Source organism: Amblyomma mixtum, chromosome 6 (assembly GCF_055824585.1).
Source record: "Amblyomma mixtum isolate Tamu chromosome 6, ASM5582458v1, whole genome shotgun sequence".
Taxonomy (NCBI): domain Eukaryota; kingdom Metazoa; phylum Arthropoda; class Arachnida; order Ixodida; family Ixodidae; genus Amblyomma; species Amblyomma mixtum.
Genome location: NC_143017.1, coordinates 137,470,065 through 137,491,680, shown reverse-complemented (window position 1 = coordinate 137,491,680; position 21,616 = coordinate 137,470,065). Strand labels below are relative to the sequence as shown.

The 21,616-nt window shown below is 46.8% G+C and overlaps 2 protein-coding genes across 3 annotated transcripts in view; one reads left to right on the top strand and one right to left on the bottom strand.

Moving 5' to 3' along the window:
- Window positions 1-19,916, bottom strand: part of LOC149340521 (alpha-tocopherol transfer protein-like) — a 71,947-nt gene extending 52,031 nt beyond the window's left edge. Inside the window, exon 1 of the mRNA XM_089549324.1 lies at window positions 19,061-19,916. Within this exon, the coding sequence (XP_089405450.1) occupies window positions 19,061-19,064 (4 nt within the window). The 5' untranslated portion in view covers window positions 19,065-19,916. The remainder of the gene's footprint in view (window positions 1-19,060) is intronic.
- On the top strand, window positions 15,157-21,362 carry LOC149340520 (mite group 2 allergen Tyr p 2-like). 2 transcript variants are annotated; one of them, XM_089549332.1, is made up of 4 exons: window positions 15,157-15,494; window positions 16,946-17,044; window positions 20,676-20,854; window positions 21,139-21,362. In XM_089549332.1, the coding sequence occupies exons 1-4, from the start codon at window positions 15,401-15,403 to the stop codon at window positions 21,220-21,222; spliced, it is 456 nt and encodes a 151-aa protein (XP_089405458.1). In that variant the 5' UTR covers window positions 15,157-15,400; the 3' UTR covers window positions 21,223-21,362. The 2 variants fall into 2 exon arrangements, with proteins under 2 accessions (XP_089405458.1, XP_089405459.1); XM_089549333.1 differs by lacking the exon at window positions 15,157-15,494 and adding an exon at window positions 15,661-15,758.
- The last annotated feature ends 254 nt before the right edge of the window (window positions 21,363-21,616 follow it).

Genomic DNA, 21,616 nt, shown 5'->3' with positions numbered 1-21,616 from the left:
GTCGAACTGCAGATTAAAAGCGGACCAATGCCTGAAAGCGCGCTTTTTAGAGCTCGATATTTTTGCCGAATGGAGGAATATGTGTTCACAGCTATCAAGAACGTTCGCTGCTCAGTACTGTGCACGCGTCTTACAACCGAACGTCCGCGTACGTGTGATCGCCGACCGATTGTCCAGATATTTACTTTATCCTCCGTTAACATTCCGGCTTCCAAATGAAGAGTATGGAACGTTTTTGAAATTTTGCATAATTCATCACAGTTTATTAACTAATTAAGCGCAATTAAAAAAATACGCTGAGGAGCGCCACATGATGGCGAACAATGTGTCGTTGGTTTCAGCGGGCTGCGGTTTATAGTTTTTTTTATATCCTTGGTTCAAGTTACGTGAAACACCCTGTACACTTGCTGGTATACGTTGTTGTGGCGCACAGGATAACTGGAACCCGGTCTTCATTTGGTAGCGTGTTGAGTCGTCGGGCTGAGGAAAGTCTGAAGCTTCGGAGTTTGGGAAACGAAAACAAGCGGGTTTAATGGCACTTTTAAGAAACTTATTTACATACTGAAGATTAGAAAAGCAAAGAATAAAAAATTAAGAGCTCATAGCGTCGAGCGTCTGGATGGGCCATTTCGGCAGGGCCCAGAGCGAAGCACATTTCACCAAGATGGGCACCAATCACATTCGCACAGCACTGTTGCACGCGGAATCACTCGTTGCAGAGTCAACCCGTGGGAACGAGAGAGGAGAAATTGCAACTCCGCGGCGAATTCCTGCAGTGCAGCAACAGGGTTGCCAGCGGCTCCGTGTCACCGAAAACACATGTGGTCCTTGCGACGCCGCGGCGGCGACAAGCTGCGGCGACAAGCTGTCTACGGTGTGGTCGGCTCTTGACGGAAACGGCTAATCCCTTCGGCTCCGTCCCTTTATTTCCCCGAACGGGCGCTCTTGGTTCCGTCCGTCGTCGGTCGCTGCCACCGGGCGTCCTTCTCCGGGAATGCTCATCCCCAACCAGCGAAGCGTGAGAAAATACCGCAGGCACTTTCTCAGCGCACGGCATGCTTCTTTGGGGTCGTTGTCTGGTCAAACGCGGGTCGCAAGCTGAGTCATGACAACGTTGCTTGTAAGGTGACCGCTGCTGGCATGGGAGCTGGCATGAGGATGCTTATGTTTGAGGACATTCATGTCTTAGACTGCAGTTTTTCTATGAGTATTTCTGTTTTATTTGAGGATAACATGCCTCCAAGTTTCCGCAATAAAAGAAAATGGCGCAGACAAGATAAACTTCACGCGCCGCCTTGATTCAGCTCTAGCAGCAGCTGTGGAAACGAGCTGGTAACCTTGAGAGCACTATACTGCTGTTTGCGCAGCACCATTTTCGAGCAGTTCCAAAAAACTTTGTATGGCCGATAGCTCGAAAATATTTGTAATGAATTCATCATGGAAGTCTGTAATCCCTAATCTTGGTCGGCGGCACACAGCACAGATCATAGAATAATCGATGCGTTTAGAAAGATGCTTACGTGCACGAGACAGTGGTAAAATTTTTTGCACTTCATTAGATCCCAGAGGACTGTATCCGTGGGACCTGCCCTCCAACGCAGTTTTGCCTTACTTTTAGCGGAGCCTATCCGAAATCGGAATACAAACAAATTGTTCTGTTTTCCTTTCAAGACAGAACGTCAGAGGAAGATGAGAATATATGGCCAGTGATTGGAGCGATCACACGCCACAAGGAGGCAAGTAAATAAGAGCGCCTAAATCAAACATTCAGTGGCTTTAACACACTTTGTGCTTTTCACAGCGGCTTTATGCTGCCTCCCAGTTCGTTCCATTGCCGCGAAGCTTTGTACTGTTTGTTTGTTCATGCTCGAAACCTTCGTTAGGCGGCTTTATCACTTCTTGACATGATATGCGACTGTGTTTACCTCGAATGATCGCAGCCGTGCGCAAGTGCTTCTACATTGTTCGAAATTTTCGTAGTCGCTTTTGGCGTCTTGTGTCGAAAGTTCTAAAAGAAAGTGTGCGGCCGAGAAAGGCAGCGGTTCTGTTCTTCGACAAACGCTGAGCACGTTTGCTGCTATCGCTGCCGCCGAGTTGTTCAGTTCGTTGTGGTCGCAAGAGATAGCCCAATGAAGAGTATCGTTTAGAGACCTTTCGCTGTCTTCTTTCTTTTTCGACTGCCGTCACCACCACGTGACAACATACGCTCCTGGAACCAGTACAGCACCTCGCAAGACGGCGCCAGCGCGCCGGCAGCCGCCAAAACAAGAAGACCTGCAATAACGGCGGGAGTACGTGACCAGACATAACGGCGCCCATGCTCTCGCGCTGTAAAGTGTCTATTTACCATTTTACGAGGAGCGTGCAAGAAAGAGAGGAATACTGTCAGACACGTGTGCTGCGTGACACCTCACTGTCGCCATCCTCCCCTGGGCTGTTAATCCAACGGCCTTGGTTAACCCGGCGCGTGGAGCAAAGTCCGGCTGCTTAGCCACCGGTCAAGTGCATGTTTGCGTCTGTATAACGAAAGCTGCAATGTTGTACCCAACGCCAATGTCCTCCAGACACTAATGTTTTATCGCGGGCTGTGGTAATAGTCAACGAAAATAGAAAAAAAAAAAGCCGCCAGTATGTACGGGCACCATGTTATGTCAAGGTCTCAGCGCGTCTGCAGTGTATATTTCTTCACCACTTTCCCGTCGGCCGACAGTCACGTCAGCAGTGGATGGCAGTGGGGAACAGAAAAGACCTGAGCCAACAGCAAGCATACGCATTTGTTCAGCGCACTTTGTGAATGAAATGTAGACAGAAAGCAACCTGATGTATGTGCTTAATATCGGGCGCGGAACGAAGAGAGAGAACACTTAATAACCTTTTCAAATGGCCCCGCCGCGGTGGCTTAGTGGTTACGGCGCTCGGCTGCTGGCCCAAAAGACGCGGGTTCGATCCCGGCCGCGGCGGCTGAATTTCGATGAAGGCGAAATTCTAGAGGCCCGTGTACTGTGCGATGTCAGTGCACGTTAAAGAACCCCAGGTGGTCGAAATTTCCGGAGATCTTCACTACGGCGTCCCTCATAGCTTGAGTCGCTTCGGGATGTTAAACCCCAATACCCAACCCTTTTCAAATGTTGGATGAGTCAGCTGGACGGAATCCATAGCTCAGGATTCCGGTAGCTTGGGCTGATGTCTGGACCCGTCGGATGGTCTGGCGTTGGTCATCCAGACCATTGCTGGTCAGGGTTGCCTCCCACTGCTTGCATGATGTCTGAAACGACTCACAGCATAATGTTAGGCTACTGGGCTTTTCGATGGTTCGTGCAAAGCTGTTTCATTTGAATAGAACACGATGTAAGGACTTCAAGAATTTGGCCACAACTTCGTGTCGCCACCCCACATGTTCATGAACTTCTCGTGCGTGTGGGCATCGCCGCCTGAAAGAAAAAAAAAGAAACAAAAAACTAGCCGTTAGCACGAAAATAATCGCATTTGCAGAGCACGGCATGAATGGAAGCGGTGGAGGAAATATGCAGCCACGGCAAGGAAAGAAGAAAGAACGCACGGCATGCACGGGACGGTAAACTCTGCCATGCATCGTAATAAATAATTCGACTTTGAAAGCACATCAATTGCATTGTAAATAGGCCCACTCAATTAGGCGATCGATTCATAACCGTGCAAGACTTGCAGCAAACGTTACGGCTTGAGTAGTGCCGCTCCCCTACTGAGATTCGAATTCTCAACATAGGCGCTGCGGTTCGACCCGGTTCGACCTGCCAGTAAGCGTTAATAGCGCTACATTAACGTATCAGCCTACGAGACCGTGCAATTAGACATTTTTCGGGATTTGTAGACAGTGAGTACTGGCGGGAGCGGAGTACGCGAGAATGTGATTTTTTCTTTTTTTGTGAATTTGTCGCACGTATGAACAGCCCTGTACGCGAGCTGCAGGAAGGACCATATTTCAGTTTCATCGCGCGTATCGCCGCAAACAAACATTGCAGACATGGATTCATTTCGGTCACGTATAGCTCGCTGCTGTCTCCCGAATGTCCAGATTCCGAACGGGGTGATTTCGTCGTAAGCCTGCAGACTAACTTGTCACCCTCGCCATGGCCAAGCAGGCAGCGAGAGCGTTCATGGAAAACTGTGCGCCTCGAAACCATTCGATCGCTCTCACCAACTTTGAGTTTCAATACATGTCGTTTTTGTTTTTCTCCCATTCAATACAGTGCCATCGTTACCGTACAGCAACTGGCGACAAAGAGGTTTATTGCGGTCAGATAGCGGGACAAGTTCGGCGACCGGCTTAACGGCCAGCATTGAATTCCTGCACCGAAATCTCTTAATCCGCATGGTGGATCTTGGGTCGCGCAGCGAATAGTGCAAGAATCAACGCCTGCAACTCGTTCGCGTTCTGTCGGGCTCTCGGCAAGAAAAGTTTCGACGCGGTGTTCCGTGTGCGTGTGATCGTAAGTTGAACGCAGCGGGACCGTTTTCAGGTGGCAATCACCCGGACTACGTACCGAGCATCTCTTCGCGCAAACAAAAACAAAACAGCTGCTGCCTGTCGCCTTCAGCGTTCACAACGAACCGCTAAAGCCCGACGTTTGCCGCAGCACCAGACTCGGGTAGTACTAAGTACGAGCGTAATTTTTTTCTACATTTTAATTTTCGCGAGTTTCAGCAAGTGTGTCGTATCACAACCGGTCACCGACGCTATGATCTCGGAAAAGTCAGCCAGCTATTTGATTATTTGAATTTCCCTATTGCTATTGAATCAGAACCTGGCGAACACAGCAAATGCCGCACCAAAAGCCACTCCGATCAAGCAGAAGGCACGCACGTGAATGCAAATTCTAAAATAAAAAGCAGAGTGACTTATTTATGGCTCAGCAGAGTGAACGTAAATCTGTTCTGAAGCCCGAGGAAGATGTCTGCATGTGCGTTCGTGCAGCTCTCCCAAAGCAAAGAGGGCATTCTTGCGGACATTGCCGGTGAAGCTGGGCGATCGACTCCTGCCAAAAATGTCTGTCTCATCAAACAGAAAAAAAAAAAAAGCGTTGAAATTCGCTGCGCGCTCAAAAATGTTACAGAGAACAGAGAGATCGCACTTGCCTTATTGAGCGCTGCGACCTCAGTACAACACAGTACACTTGTCAGACAGCTGCTTTCAATAAGGTTAGGTTTTATGGGTTTTTAACGTCCCAAAGCGACTCAGGCTGTGAGGGACGCCGTAGTGAAGGCCCCGGATAATTTCGACCACCTGAGGTTCTTTAACGTGCACTGACATCGCACAGCACACGGGCCTCTGTAGCATTTCGCCTCTGTCGAAAAGCGAACGCCGCGGCCGGGATGGAACCCGCATCTTTCGGGTCGGCAGCCGAGTACCAAAACCACTGAGCTACCGCGGCGGCTGAAAGCTGTGTAAGGGAATATTTGCAGTTTTTAGGAGAATCCCCGAAGGAGTAAATTTGTAATAAGAAAGTAATTACCCTTGGCATTAAACCAAGCCCAGCCATAAGCCATAGCAATCTTCGTAGTTAAAGAAAAATTCGTTCTGATTCGAGGTTCGAACCCGGGACCGCCGCCTGTCCAGGGCAGTAGCTTCACCAACTCTACTAACTTTCCTTGACTACGAATTTTCTGTGAAATCTGTATAGCTTTCCTTTGCAGTCGTACAGGTGCGCTTGGGTTGGATGCTAAGGAGTAATTACAACTTGTACTCCCTTATTACTGTGTCAGGGGCTGCTTATATTTTGAGCAATTCTGTGTCACCTCACTGAAGATGTGAACATCATCTGTAGCAGAATATCCCTTCCAAAACAAGCCGGTTGTACTGGTTGTCTGAAGTCTTAAGGTCTGTCTGATTCTTTTAGCGATTACCTTTGCGCATGCATTGTAAGGAATGGATAGTAAGGAAATCCTGTCATTAATGATAATTTGTTTTTAATTCTTGAACACTCGTTTTTCTGATTAAACAGTACTGTTTTCACATATTTCTGTGCTTGCGGTACGCTTGAGATCATGAGGCACTTCATATACAGGGTGGCAGTTGGTACCTCTAGCGCCATGTCTCCACATTCCCCTGTACTATAATATCTGCAAAAATCTCTGCGTATATCTTTAGTGACCTTTCGAGCACACGAAAGCAATTTCGAGCCTTTTGAAGTTGCATAGTTTCTGATTCCCTTTTCCGCTCTGTCCTCTTACAGTAAATTATATTTACGCATCTACAGTAAGACTTGTTAAATGAGTTTAATAATTTAATACAATCCATGCCTAAGTGGGAGGCCTATTACTTGCACGGTGGTGTTTCTAAAAATGCAGAAACAGTGTGCACATACACAGCCAACCAGTTTTTCGTCTTAAGTTGTCCCTCACGATAAGGAATGATAAGGTATATATATATGCAAGAGCGGGGGCTAGTTGGCGCTTCATATTGATCAAATCGCGCTAAAAGGCACATAAAGACGAAAACGGACGACACAGAGGGACGAAGCGCGTAACGCGCTTCGTCCGTCTGTGTCGTCCGTTTTCGTCTTTCTGTGCCTTTTAGCGTGATTTGATCAGTAAGGTATATATGGTTTGGTTTGGTTTATTGGGGTTTACCGTCCCAAAGCAACTCAGGCTATGAGGGACGCCGTAGTGAAGGGCTCCGGAAATTTTGACTACCTGGGATTCTTTAACGTGTACTGACATCGCAGAGTACACGGGCCTCTAGAATTTCGCCTCCATCGAAATTCGGCCGCCGCGGTATATATGGCATATTTGCTTTAATTACTCCTCTGCTTCGCAAATTTTCCTTCAGGCTCTCGGAAGTTTAAAATAGCTTACATTGTATGAATATTCCAAATATATTTAATATCTTTATTTGGCATTTTTTCTGTATAAGCCTACTTATCCTCATTCACCTACAACCGTAAATGAGGGAGAGATCCTCGCAAATTCACCACATCACCAACACCTGGCCTTGCTCAAAGAAAAAGTATCCCTTTTTGGCTGCTTAGAGAAAAGGTGTCCTTGTGGTGCGCATCGCGTTGTTTTGTTGTGATCAAAATCAATCAAAAACAGTGTGATCAATATTAAGCTTTAGAGATTTTTTTTTTTCATTAAGCACTGGGTGGTACGTTACATCCACCTCTGTCCTAAAGTTATGCTGCCAGGGGGACACGAAGTGAAATGATGATTGTCACCGTTGGGCACTTAATTAACTTAATACATCAATGAACTTTTCAGACACTACGGGTAGAGTGTTGGTTTGTATAGCGGAAACATAGAGGCGACGTCGCATTTCTGGACCCCTCCATGTGGGAATTCTTCTAGAGCATGCGTGTTCCAAGATATGCGCTCCCAAAATTTCCACTGATTTCTTGCAGTTAATAAATCTGTGTCCGTGCAAACTGCATTAGTATGCTACCTCTACGTTAACACAGTATACACTGTGTCCATGCAGCTAATAAATCCAGACAGAACCTTCCCTTCAGACGTCTCGAGTTCATCACAGGCAGCCTTGGCGCGCACTTTCTCTTCGGCGGTGTTAAGCAACAGTTGTCGTTCTCTCATCTCGTATGCAGCAATTCTGTATGTGCGCATGCCCGCCACGGCAGCGAGCGCGGTTGCCACTTCCGGCGATAAACCGAGGTCTTCGGCGAGGCGTGCCAGTGGATGATCGGAAGCGCATACTTTCAGAGAAGCATCTTGTTACCGAGGCTGCAACGAACATCGCTTTTTTCGCATCGAGCGCACCACGGACACCTCCGGGCGGCAGTCGTTTACAGTCGAAGCATATTAATGGCATATTCCAATCGCCGATATGCGAGAAGATCACTGAATCATCCAAGGAATGAAAAATCTCTCTCGGCCAATAATATCTCAAGATGAATCCAAATCGCCCATTAAGCCCGCTTTTCGGTTATCGGAGCAAGAAGACGTGCTCTGGATCACCGATTGAAATACGCCATAAGTAGGGATTGGAGTTTTTGGTTTTTATTATCTTTCTAATTCAGCTGAAAGTGTACTTATGAGCGCTGTCAACTGCATGGATATATTTGCAAGCTAATGAAACAGAAGGGTCGTTAAGTTTCAGTTCGTGATTTTTCTGGTGCCCGGAATAAAGAGACAGCGTAGGAACAGAAAGCCTTCCCGCTGCTGTGAACGCTTGCGAAACCATGACAGCACAGCTCACGTCAGACAAAAAGCCTATATGTTTCTAAAAAAGATCATTTCAATGGATCAGAACGGCCTGTATGAATAACAGGCGCCATTTGTTAACAAAGGTCGCCGTGCACACGTGACTATATCGGGTATATTGCAAGAGCGAAGGGAGCTGTGCCTGAGTAGTCATATTAAGGGATGCGGGTATGGTGATACGGTGCTTTGTTATCCGCGGAAAGCGGGGTGGGGCGTGTATTATGATTTCATTCGCACTCCGTTTCATGATTATTTTTCCACTTCGTTATTACCCCATGCCTCCCTGTGTCTGGAATCAGACAGGCGGATAAGAATCGAATCAAAAGAACAGCGTAATAATGGCCTTATCTTCATTACATACCTTCCATACATAGTTTACAAAATAAAAGAACAAGGCGAAAAAACAGTGCGCGGTAAAGGCTATGTCCTTCCTCTTGCTTTCCACTTGTGCACGCGGTTATAAATCTGTATTTATATTAAAAGCATCACGTGTTAAATTTTTTTTTTGAAACTTTTTTTGAAATGCAAAAGTGCGGATTTTTATCAGTTAAAGCTCAAGCAAGTGACTGGCAAACTTTTTTAGCTTTGTTGCTGCGCTAGCAGCATGGCAGTCGCTGAGTCTTACCCGTAGTGCTAATTCAGAAAACTGCACTTATAGCTCTGTCATACATCCGTTATACAAAAGTCTTCATCGTTGATGTCTCTGGGGGGATGTTAAATTCTCCTCGAAGCATGCGGCGACAGTCCACCGCTTCGCTTTCATGGCGGCCGTTTTCAAACGCCGGACAGCGATTTCTTCCTTGTCACTCGTTTACACCTTACAGTATAAAGAAACGAAAGACTCGCTCACCCGAGGTCGCCACCATCGACAAACAAGCGCGAGTTTATAGCCAAATCCTAAACCAAACGCGATCCTACCTAGGCTTCTTAAAGGAGTAGCCATCTTTAACGCCGCCATATTGGATCATTTAAAGCGCCTCCTCAAGGCCTTGAAAGTTGCCAATACTCGAACAGCTTGTAGCAGGAAGTGCTATCAACGTGAAAAAATCTGCAGCCGGCAGACAAAAACGCAAGCAGAAGTTTGCATCTAAAAACTGGGATGTCATGTTATCGTTGTGTTGCTGTGCTGGATTGAGCGAGAGGGCGGGGAATCACATGGTATGTGTGTCCGTTGAACCATCGCGGTAGCCTGATCATTGCGCTCTCTTGCGACGCTTAAGTCCGATTTCTCGTCAGGTTGCTTACAAGCAGTGGAGAAAACTGTACAATCTAGTAACTGGCCTAAGAGGGTGATCACAGTGAACGAACTGCACTTCGCTAGGAGAGAAGGTACATGAAGCCCTGAGGTCTGTAGAGCCGTGTAAGCTAGGGGTGAAATTCATGAAAAACGCGCAACTGCGCTAATCCAAGAGTACGACCGTGCCGCCGCGGTGGCTCAGTGGTTACGGCGCTCGGCTGCTGACCGAATGACGCGGGTTCGATCCCGGCCGCGGTGGCTGAATTTCGATGAAGGCGAAATTCCAGAGGCCCGTGTACTGTGCGATGTCAGTGCACGTTAAAGAACCCCAGGTGGTCGAAATTTTCGGAGCCCTTCACTACGGCGTCCCTCATAGCCTGAATCGCTTTGGGACGTTAAACCCTCATAAACCAAACCAACTAACAGTGCGACCATCTCACCACGTCCATGGCTCCTGCAATTACCAAATTTTCTCCTTTGTTTGAATGTAACACCTAAACAGCAGTCACATAACTGTGGGGTGCACATCGAGGGTACTCACCTTTCTTTTGGATAAAACCGGATATCTGCAATTGAATTATACGCACTTTTACAGTTCTTTTTCTCGGTTTAAACCGAAAAATCCTCAGGTGGCACCGAAACGTTACAACTATGTTACTATTTTGTATTGGTTTACCGTTATTACGTTGTTCTTAATGCATTTTTCTTTTCACCTTTCTGAAACGTTACAAGTAAATGTTGGAATAACCTTGCCTTAACTTTAATTAAGAAAAATGCAACTTTCATAAGATGGTTGCGTAACCTTGTAAGAGCATGCTGGTGGCCTGCCACATGTGAAGGTAGACAACTTAACCACGCTCTGGACTGACGACAAAGGCTACACTTGAGTTCTACAACTCACTCACCTCCAAACGCCGCTCTTCATAAACGTCTTTTTTTTTTTCAAATGTATTTTGCTTCTGGGGTAGCATCATATACAACCCCAATCCTTGTTAGATGGTCGTCATCAGTCTTCCATGCCACAAGCTGTGGCTGGCGTGGACTGCCTTGAACTGGAATCTTGCATGTGTCGTTTGCATTACGTTAACATGTGGCCGAAAATATATCTGTCTGGGGGATATTCACGTTGTCTTTAGCATTCGAGCCATGAAAACAGCGTGTAATTATGTAGACACCGGCCTCAACTTAGCAGCAATTTAGTCGACGCATGCTGAACTACCTGGAAGCACAGGGTGCGCAACATTTAGTTTGGCGGTTACTTCATAGTTTCAGTCGTGACAACTTAATTTAGGTGGTAAATATGTAGCGCGGATAACAGGTGGATGTGATACACTCAGTCTATAACCATTCAAGCAGCGAAGACAAAATATTATGACGTGGACACGGCCTAAACTTTTGCATACGTCTGTTAGATGTTTGTCTTTTTTTTCTTCTGGTTACATCAATCTCACGGCTGTAAGGACTTCGTTCGACTGGTCTGTGACGTGCTTTAACAGACGCGCATGGAATATCCATTCCCTAAACCATCGAACCGGTCCAGCTGCTAGCTTCTCCTTCCCCCACCTGAAGGTCTCGCTAATCGCTGTTAACTTGAACAGGCAGACATATTTCATTCAATGACGCTCTTGAGCAGATTTCAATACAACGGAGGGAGGGGGGGGGGGGGGGGCATACCACTTTAAGTTGGAAAATAAAAAAAAAACTCTGCGTTTGACGCATTTCACCGCCAGCCAAGCCCAGGGAAGAAACTTTTCGTTCCTGAACTTTTAGTTTGTGAAGTTATATCGATTTGGTCGTGCTCAGGCAGCTTTACGCAAGCAGCGAATGCGTCACACGCAGGAATGAATGAGAGAAAACACGTTTATTGGCCCACTTTGTCGCGTTGCCAGTGCTGCGATGGACGGGAAAGGATGGTGGGTTAGAGGAGAAGGAATGAGAGCCTGGGATTAAGGCTGGCTGCAGCTGTGGGTTGCCGTCTCTGCCCTGTTCGTGCATGTCAAGTAGTGTATATCCTGTCGCCCATCGGGGCTGCAGCTGGCTACACGCTGCTAAAAAAACGGGGATGCTTATCATGTGTGATAGCAAAGCGGTGCTGGAGCGGATTTTTTAAATTAGTGGAATAAATTATTCCACTATATTTAGCTTTTCTTATAAATTAGTATCCATACACGCTGCACGGGTATTTTGGCCGTTGTAGCGGAACATACGCTATGCATAAAACTCCTTGGCGATCCTCAGTGGATATCTTGAATGCGCTGGCAATGTCTGTTGTAGCTGATTCTGTGTGAGCTAACGTCGATATATGCGGAATTGGCCATCCTTACTTTACATTCATAGTTAGCTGGTAGTACTCAAGCCACTCCTGGCGCAGTGTTGTAGCGGTCAAGCGACGCACCACTGCCCTTCAAGCGGATATTTCAAACACAGTCATCGGTGGGGCTTGTGAGACCCAGGTTGCTCGACCTCTCGCGACCAGTCATTAATTTAACTGCCACTTGCCACGGTAAACAGTTCGCTCACAGTCCGATGGGCAGGTTGTGATGACGTCACAAGGTTCGTACCACGTTAAGCGTTACTTGCGACGTTGGTCGCCAATTCTTCTTGCACAGACCCTTGTAATGCCAACGCAAATAAGCTTCGGAAATTTAAAACTGCACGTGCCTTTGTTTTTTTCTGGGCGTGCCCTACTACACGTGTATCTGGAATTCGTGGTACAAACAAGGATAACTTTTTTATGCGAAGCATATTGCTAGAGCTACCACTCACGCCGTTGCCGTGGGACCCCCCCGTGACACCGTGACGTCACACCACGTGACACTGTGACGCCATACCACGTGGCACCGTGACGTCACACCACGTGACATCGGATGAGAGAGCTGGCCTCCACCTCGCGCCGTCGCCGCGGGACCCCTAGCCGTCACACCACGTGACATCGCATGAGAGAGCCGGCCTCCACCTCGCTCCGTCGAACTGTGTTTCAACCAGTGCGGACAGTGGTGTATCGACTCTGGTGCAAGAGTTAAACTGTGCTTCAATCAGGGTGGACGGTAGTGAGTGTAGTAGTACGTCGACTCGTTTGGAGCGTCGGAATGCCTATAGACGACAAAGGCGCGCCATGGAATCCTCCGAAGAACGAGAGCACCGGCTGGAAGAGCGTTGTTTCTAATACAACCACTTTAATGTCCTTGTGTCTCATACTATAAAGAGAAGTTTATTGACTTCCAAACGATCAGGACAAAAATCTCTGCCTCTCCCGTAACCGAGAGTACAGTAAGCATGAAATGTTTACGGGCCTAATGTCATCTCGGAGGACACCCGAACCGCACCGTACAGGAAGGAAGGAACGCCACCACCCGTTCGGCGCGATGCCTTGCCCTTTGAACGCAGGCTTCCGTGGCAATCCAGGCGCTCACCCAACGCGCGTCTCGGGGTTAGTCGGCGTTCCGCTGTAGCCATGCCGTTGTCTTCCCCCACGACGAAGGCTTCTAGTGGTTGTATTAAAATGACCAAGTATTCAACCAAGGAAAGCCATGTATTACCAAGTCTAGCCACTAATATGCTTTGCATTCCCCAGGCTTAGCCAAGCTGAGCCAACACCACCTAGACGAACTAGGTGGTGTTGGCTGAGCCTCAGCAATTTTTTTATTCAGGTTCGCGGAGAGAGTGTTAACGCATGCGCGGCGTAATAAGCATTGCATGACACCATCGCAAGTGAGACGCGGAGTATGAGACGTTTTTGAGTGTCTACCAGAGATCGTTGAGCTGTTGCCAGATTTGCTTTCTCTCTTTTTTTTTTCACACGTGACGCTCCCTGGATGAGGTAATCACGCCGGGAGTTGCGGAACTTCTGGAAATGGCGCGTTCGCGGCAGCACAGCTGCTTTTGATGAGACAGGACAGCGCGGAAGCATATACATCGCTGCCGAGGGCTCATATATGGCCGACTGTCGTCCCTGCAGAAGGAAAAGTGCTTTAAATTGCACTGTCCCTAAACTGCACTCTTTTACACGTTTTGGGCTCACTGTGTAGCATGCGCAGAGTCCGACTCACGCTTGTCGCGGCATATGCCAACGAGAGAAGGAAAGATCCAGGCGGCTAGAGAAAAGGGTACGTCACCGCTTATGTTAAGCGCCATAGTTTTAACCGATACCTTGCTGTACTTATAACCAGGAGAACTAAGATAAACGAATGCTGCAGGCAGTCGCGTGATCGTTTGTAACGGTCACATGATGCTCGGGCGGGGGCGAGATGCCGCGCTGTCGGAATTCATGGGCCGCGGGAGGTCGGCTTCCTCTCCTCAAAATGTACAGTCTTGGTCAAAAGTCTTAAGGCCAAAGGCTTTTCGCTTCAGTCGCATAACAGAGCCATTAGGGCAGTATTAAAGACCGAACGACCTCGAAATGCTGGCAGGTTTCTTCTTGAGGTGGGGTAGCTGCCTGCTTGACTTGTGTTTTGAATGATCCGCTGCACGGAGCATTCTAGGGACATTCATTTCGCAGCAGCTGAACGCTGTGGCCTTAAGACTTTTTACCAAGACTGCACGCCAGGGCCAAAGCGTGAGTAGGAATTCGAACAAAGCAGACGGCCGAACATTCGAGCTTCGACTGTATATACTCGCAGGAGTAATACAATCGATTCAAACCGAATAAATAAATTAAATCGTCGGTGATTAGAACTCCAGAAAGCTAAAGTGAATGCCTGGCCTGAACGTGCGCAACTGAAGGCTTTCAACAAGCGGACGTTTGCCAAAAGCACAGGTCGAGACCTTCCTTTCGGGACGCCCGAAACAATGCACGCTACTCCATGACTATTTGCATACGTCTCAGATATATGCTAAAACCGTCTATACTATAATGCTATAGTCGGGTACAACTCAAGAACGAAGCGGCTTTTCCCCGTCAAAGGACCCCATTCCAGCCATTGGCCAATTCTCATGACCCTACAACAGTAACTGATGGGCACGTTGGTCCGACATTGCGCTGTTGTACAAGAAATCATGTCTGACAGCGCTGTGTATCGTCCCTTCTTGTCCTCTGGCCTTGTGCCGTTGCGCTGTTGCACAACAACTCATGACCCTGCCATTGTGACAGTGTAGGGAGTGGCAGATGAAATCGGATAGTCTCCTCCCTGCATTGTCACGCTAGCAAGGTCATGAGAATCAGCCGACGCCATTGGGCACGTGAAAGAGGGCGCTTTGTTAGGGAAAAGCTGTTCCGTTCTTGAGTTGTAGGTTGTACCATAGCGAACCTACTTCAGACAACGCACCCCGAGCATAGTGAACAGTAAAAGCCGTTCGACGGAGGCGATATACAAATAAAAATTTGATATACGTAAACATATCAGAACTCACGGCAATATTTACTCCCCCAATCCCCTTTATATATATATATATATATATATATATATATATATATATATATATATATATATATATATATATATATATATATACACGCTAGTGCCGATGTGTAGCCACCACATCGCTGTCGACCAGAGTGAACGTCATTGGCTTCCGCTATGTAGCCCTGAAACCACCCCGAATGTGACTTGAAAGCTGCGCGGATTTAAAAGGGGGGGAGGGGGGGGGGGGGACGCGGTACGCAGTATATCACCTCGCTTGCTTCCGGTTGTGAATTAAAGGACGCTCGGCACGTGGCATGCTACCAAGAAGCTGCGTAGCTTGTGGCTCGAAAGCGATTGAGTGACGCATTTCGACGCAAGGACCACCACCAACCGCGAAAGCTACAAGCTCTTGCCGAGCTCCACGGAAGAGCAGAACGGAGGAGAAAGCCATTCGCGTAAAGACCACTCAACCGTGCGAAAAGGACGCCACGGCATCTCTCGGTATACTCGCCTTGGGTTCGGGCGCGCTCGCTTCTTATTTAAGTGTACGCGCCGACGGGCGGTTTATTCAGAGTTGCGCGAACATTCGCCCGTCTAGACGTCGTCTCCCGCAAACGCGCTCGCTGGAAGGATGAACGGCATCGCTGCTCTGGGTGTGCTCGTCTTCGTCGCGACTATAAGCGCGGCGACGGCGCAGGCTCGACAGATATCGTTCAAGAGTTGCGGTGAGTGTGGTCGATTTCGTGCGAACGGCATGTATCTACCTCAGGTGATTCTCGCGCAGTCCGTATTATCTCGGTAGAAGTACGGCGCGGCAAAACAGGTGCGTGAGAGGTGTAAAAAATATTGTATATTTTTGCGATTAAATCGAATTGATGAAACCGTACCTGAGGGTGTGAAGCCTTGGGGACGATATTTGAATCAGCCGAAGTTTGGTTTCGTCCACGATGGCTGCTGGTAGCTGCGCAGAATGCTCTGGATGTGCGCAGGTAAGAATGTCCACAGCATAGGTGCAGGAGATCCTAAGGTGATGTCCAATAGGATCCAATAGCATTGTTGACATCAAGTTACATGTTTTGCGTGAGTTTCCACTTGGAGGAGAATAAGAATAGAGTCGTTTCCACAGAGCTAAAAAAATTCCGTTCAGCTCATAAATCAGCCGAGATACTACAGATTAGCACCGTCGTGATTTAAATCATTGTGTTCAGCAAATAAAATGCAAGACCAAAGCAAGGGCTTGAAGAAGGACTATATATATCAACAGTCGGAGATAAATCGCGCTCTCCACCCAATGGCGTCGACCGTTTGTTATGACGTCGCGGTTAATCTCCGAGTGCTGTATCGGAAGTGCATGGTTGACAGTTGCCTCCGTGAAATGGAATTGGGCGATTACATGTAAAATACCTATATAGGCTGTATATAGGCTGTAGGGACTCCTCTGAGGGGTATTTGCCGCTGCGTTTTTTAGTTGTATTGGTCTAAAGGTGAACGTCGCCTATAATTACAGACAATGCATCATAACGTTCCGTCAAGTTATAATGACAACATTTACGTTCCCTCCGATAGCAATAAATGTTAATCAATGTGGTGTCGATAGTCCATTTCACGCAAGGCGTTTTTCTTCGTGTGTGCGCAACTGTTCGAGATAGTTTGGTTTGGTTTATGGGGTTTAAGGTCCCAAAGCGACTCAGGCTATGAGGGACGCCGTAGTGAAAGGCTCCGGAAATTTCGACCATATGGGGGTTTTTAACATGCACTGACATCGCACAGTACACGGGCCTGTAGGATTTCGCTTCCATAGAAATTCGACCTCCGAGGACGGGATCGAACCCGCGTCTTTCGGGCCAGCAGCCGAGCGTCATAACCACTGAGCCACCGCGGTGCGTCCACCCAGGTAGTTAGCAACTTCTATATAATTACAAGTTCTTATTGCGTTGATAGTGCAAGCTTTCCTGACAACTTGTGCAAAACACGTTCTAGACTGCTGCGCCAGTCATACTGAGAAGTCTTTATACACGTGCTACTCTAAGTGCGTTTTGTGATCAGAATGCAATCACCCTCAGGCTTACTTAACGTTAGATGGAGTAATCAACCATAATTATGCACCGTGCTGTCCTTATTAAACAAAAAGACTGCTCTTGAAATGATTTTTTCTTCTTTTTTCTCTCCATGTAAGGTGGCAGTGTGAAATCAGTCCAGATGCAACCCTGCTCGTCAGAACCCTGCGCAATAAAGCGCGGTGACACCGCCAGGATCGACATGGCCTTCAAATCAAGTAAGACATGCCATGTATAGCTGACAGCTGCGAAGATTGTGCCTAGGGAAGATATCCACGCAAGGTCTAGCTGAAAATTCTTTATCCCTTCCTGTCAAGGGGTCGCATCGTTAACGTTAAATTGTCGTTGTTGGTAAGTTTAAATCATTACACGGCAGGTATATGGCGTATATGGACGCTGCCTAGCGACCATGGAAGCCATGATGTTAGCGACTACCAGTCACGTGATTCCACTCTAGGCGTTCACGGGACATGCAATTCAATTCAAATTGCGCTCCTGGCTTAGAGCCGCCAAAAAAGCTTGTCGAGCTTAGCGCATAATGGCTTAGTTGCCTATGTACCATAAAATTCAACAAACAAACAAAAAAGCTTAGTTATGTTGTTTCTTCCATGGCCGTCATACTACGATTTGAGGCCTGGTCACGTGCGGCATACAAAAGCTGCAGTGCGATCGCTGCAGCAACTATTATACCGCAGTTTTTGCATGACTGTCGTGACCTCAAATCTTCGATGACGCCACAGCCAACGTTCGGCTATTGAAACTGGAACCGAAACGGCACGAGAAAAAAAATCAATCATAAATTATTTAACAGGCGTAGGTGAACCCTACGTCGTGATTCGTGTACACTATTGTCTTGAGCACCAATGCGATGAAAAACACATCCGAAACTGTGATGTCTAATCCTTTAAATCTCCATAGGATTGTCACCTTCCCGCTTTTCCGACCTGACAAGAGAAAAAGTCTGCTTTCTCTTCACTTATTGGAGGTCAGATTAACGACTCCCCTTTCCACCAAGGAAAGTCAGCATTCTGTCAGCATGCAGAAATCTTTTGAGTTATCCGAATAGAATCAATCCTCAAGAAGTACCTACTAGTGTTTCAGCAAAGCCAGCCGGTAATTTCTTAAGTAGTCTTTTTGACGTACAAAGGTGACTTTTGTGGCATAGTAATACCAAAGTCTACTGATGCCACAAAATAGGTCAATCACGTTAGCAACCATGCAGTTAATTAAATAGTAACAGTTATCTCTCTAACTCGCCTGCTTATAAGTACACATTTATATCTGAACGGTAGTAATTAATAGCTCTATCAGTTCATAGAACTTAAAAAATGCGGTTGCGCTCGGTGCTTTGACGCAATGGACTTTGGACATCCCGCGCGTCATTCGAAAAGCGCGCGGTTGTCTAGCGCAGGGGTTCTCAAACTGGGTTCCGCGGGCTGTCTTCTTGTGTTCCGCGAGAACCCTCACCGGCCCTGACCCGGCAGCTGATATGAGACTGGCTCTGAGTGCTACTGAGCCACGCTTTGACTTGCTCTTAAAAGGGAAGCAGTACCACCCATCACATTAGTATTTGTATTAATCTGTGCAATAAACATTTAACTTTTGCAACTCTCTCTTTGCAAAAATGCATTCGACAACATTGCTGCTAAGTGAAAGCAGGGGGAGGGGGGGGGGGGGGGGGGGGGGGGGTTCCCTGGAACTTATTGAAGGCTTTTGGGGTTCCTCCAAGCAAAAAAGTTTGAGAACCCCTGGTCTAGCGCATGAAGGAACGGCCACCTGTACATGTCGGAACGCACGCTTCAGGTGACACGTACCGTCCGAACCGCTTCTCCATCCCGAGCGGGACGGAGAAAGTCACGTGATACGTGCGTCGCGAAGTGACGTATGTAGTACTAATGTACTACATACGTCATGTACTAATATGTACTAATACATATGTACTAATATTTAAGAAGTTATAACCAGCTTGTTGGCTCACATTACTCGCCAGTTTTTTTCTGGCGACCACAACCACTGGTACTAATATGCTGCAAAGCTGTTGTTTTAAAAAAAATTCTAAACCTTGTATTTAAAAATTATAGGTGGGCTTCCCTGAAACATCCAGTAGGTTGCTCTTTCACACTTAGACAATGCCAGTCAACTTTTGAGCCTTCAAGCGTTGGCTCTATGCAAGTAAGCAGTTGGCTACAGATACTAAAGCCGGCTGTCATGTTTTCAAGTGAATAAAATCTTACCCATTGTATTGGTGACAACACTTTTCTCGACATCTGAATGCAGAGCAAGAAAAGAAAAAGAACAGCATATGAAAGAGTGAACTGCACTAAGCTACCATTCATTCATCTGTATGGCGCAACACCCTTGCATTCGGTGAAGCACCGGGTGAAGCACAGGGCCTTAGAAGGATGGCTGCTGTAGAAAGTGGTCTTGATGCAGTCAACAATAGACACAACATCTTTGGCAAGAAACAAAACAATAAACAAGGAAGGGTTGCTAAGCCGCAGAAGGTAGTAGGGTGATGTTGTTACCACTTTGCCTGGCTCTGTTGGGGGTCTCTATAGTGATTCGAGGAAAGGTGGAGAGGAAAATAGAGAATGTGGCTGGAAACCTGTTTTACACATCATTTTATACAAAGGGAAGAAATAATTTTTAAAGCTCAATGTTTGCTCAACCTATGACACAGACCTGAAGAAGGCAGTCCCCAAGCACTGCCAGTGTGCTCGTTGTGTAGTCTCAAGTTAAGTGGTCATCTCTGTACTGACTTGACTCATGGTGCGAGGGCACAGGTTTCCCTTTTTCTTCCAGCCTTTGTGTAGTGCTGCCAACTTTTTATTTTTCTCCGCCTCAGGTTTTATAAAATATGTTAACGATTCTTATACAAAACGATAGAGAAGAAATGTTCCGACCACCACTGACAAAAAACAAAATGGTTGCCAGCTTTGGATCCATGCAGTCCCTACATTCTAGCGACTGGGGGTCTCGGATCCCCTGTCGAGGGTGCAAGACCCGCCTGACTGTAAGCCGTGGTACCAGGGAATACAGGTTTCCTCCTTCCACGCATTCTTCCCCAGAAGCCAGAGAAGTACAGACTGCTGTCCTCTTCCATGTTTTAGGCTATGACAAGGACTAACAGTGGAGCTACCCCCACTAGGCTCTATTTCCCACTGCTCTGCAAGCATGGTCCAGGTCTACATTACAGCGGGGTATTGCTCACACCCCTTCGGTGTTATTCACTTTGACACCATGTTAATTACAACACTACCAATTCCAGTATCAATTTGACTACTTGAAATAAATTTTAACCAGAGGTCATTAGAAATTAAATCGGGAGACCACAAGCTGATACGTACCTTTTCACTTCTTGTAAAGATAGAGCTTGAGTTTTGAGATGCAAATGCCTTATGCATAAAGGCCAGATTTGTCTTACCCCGAAACCATCAAAACATTATTTTTAAAACCTACACATGTTGTGTACCGCTAGAAGCGCATTATCACTTGAATTAAATCTATGGCTTTTGCAGCATTTCTATCTGTTGTTTGCAAGTCCAGTGGGTTAAAAAAAAATGATTGTCCAACCTCTTGATTTCTTTGATTCTTGCATCATGTGTTCCCCAACCACTGTTTATGGCCCACGCATACGTAACCTTCATAATACGTGCCCAGGTCATCACTTTGTGAACACATCTCCAAGAGACAGTACTGCTTCACAAATATGTATTCATGACAGTAGTTCGCATCATTATTGGCTGAAAGAGGCTCACGAGTCTGTGTGGAAGATCAGTCAGGATTCATTGTCAATGCTTGTTTAGCCAGTATGCTCAAGTCCACAGAAATAACTGCCATTGTTTGCAGACCAAAACTCGCCAACCCTGGTGATGGTTATCAGCGCCCTGCTTGAAGACGATCTTGAGCTTCCTCTACCCATGACTGACAACAACGGCTGCAAAGGAAGGGGCATACAGTGTCCACTACGGGAGGGCACCGACTACACATTTAACTACGAGCTGAAAGTGCAACCCTTTTACCCCAAGGCAAGTACTATGAGTTGCTGTTGCTCAGTTACTCACTTCCTTATGTTGACAACTCAAGGCTGACTGGTCCGTTATAGAGAAGTAGCTACACTACTGCTTTCTGTGGCACTTCATTTCAGAATTCTGTGAAGCATAGACACTCAGCAACTACAGATTCACTGGCAGTCATTCTTACTTTCAAGTGTTATTCTGCCATAAGAAATGGCATTGACAGCAGATATCATTTGAGCAGCTCCTGCAAACAATGCCAAGGAAGATCCTAAATGTAACTTTTTTTGTTTCAGATGAACACGACAGCCAAGCTGAACCTTACTGGAGCAAGAGGGACCGTTGCATGTGTGCAGTTTCCAATCAGACTGGTTGATTGAGTGAATCCCCAAAAATACCTGCATGCGAGCATTTTCACAGTAGCTCAAATTCTTCAACTTGAGCCTAAGCCAAATGCCCCACCTAAGCAAAGTGCATCTTTTGTATTTGCTACTCTGGAATAAAAGTGTTACGAGACTGATCTATCATCATATGAATGGTTGGCGACCATGACCAAATGCACGTAATGTTAAGCTGGCATGACGTGCAGAATGCTTAAAGGCTGTAAACATCAGAAGTCAAAGTTGAGTTATGTGTTAGCAAAGCCATCAATGACACACTACAAAAAAAAAAAAGTATTACACACTACTTTTGCTACCTAGATGACAGCAAGAAGGCCAACACAGAAGAGAAATATAAGCAAGAATGTAAACACAATGCGCAATTTGAATACAA

Excerpts from the sequence above, each read along its gene's own strand:
- LOC149340520 (XM_089549332.1), top strand. The coding sequence starts at position 15,401 with ATGAACGGCATCGCTGCTCTGGGTGTGCTCGTCTTCGTCGCGACTATA. Across the intron at positions 15,495-16,945 it reads GATATCGTTCAAGAGTTGCG|GTGGCAGTGTGAAATCAGTC; the intron begins GTGAGTGTGGTC and ends TCTCCATGTAAG. Across the intron at positions 17,045-20,675 it reads CGACATGGCCTTCAAATCAA|ACCAAAACTCGCCAACCCTG; the intron begins GTAAGACATGCC and ends CATTGTTTGCAG.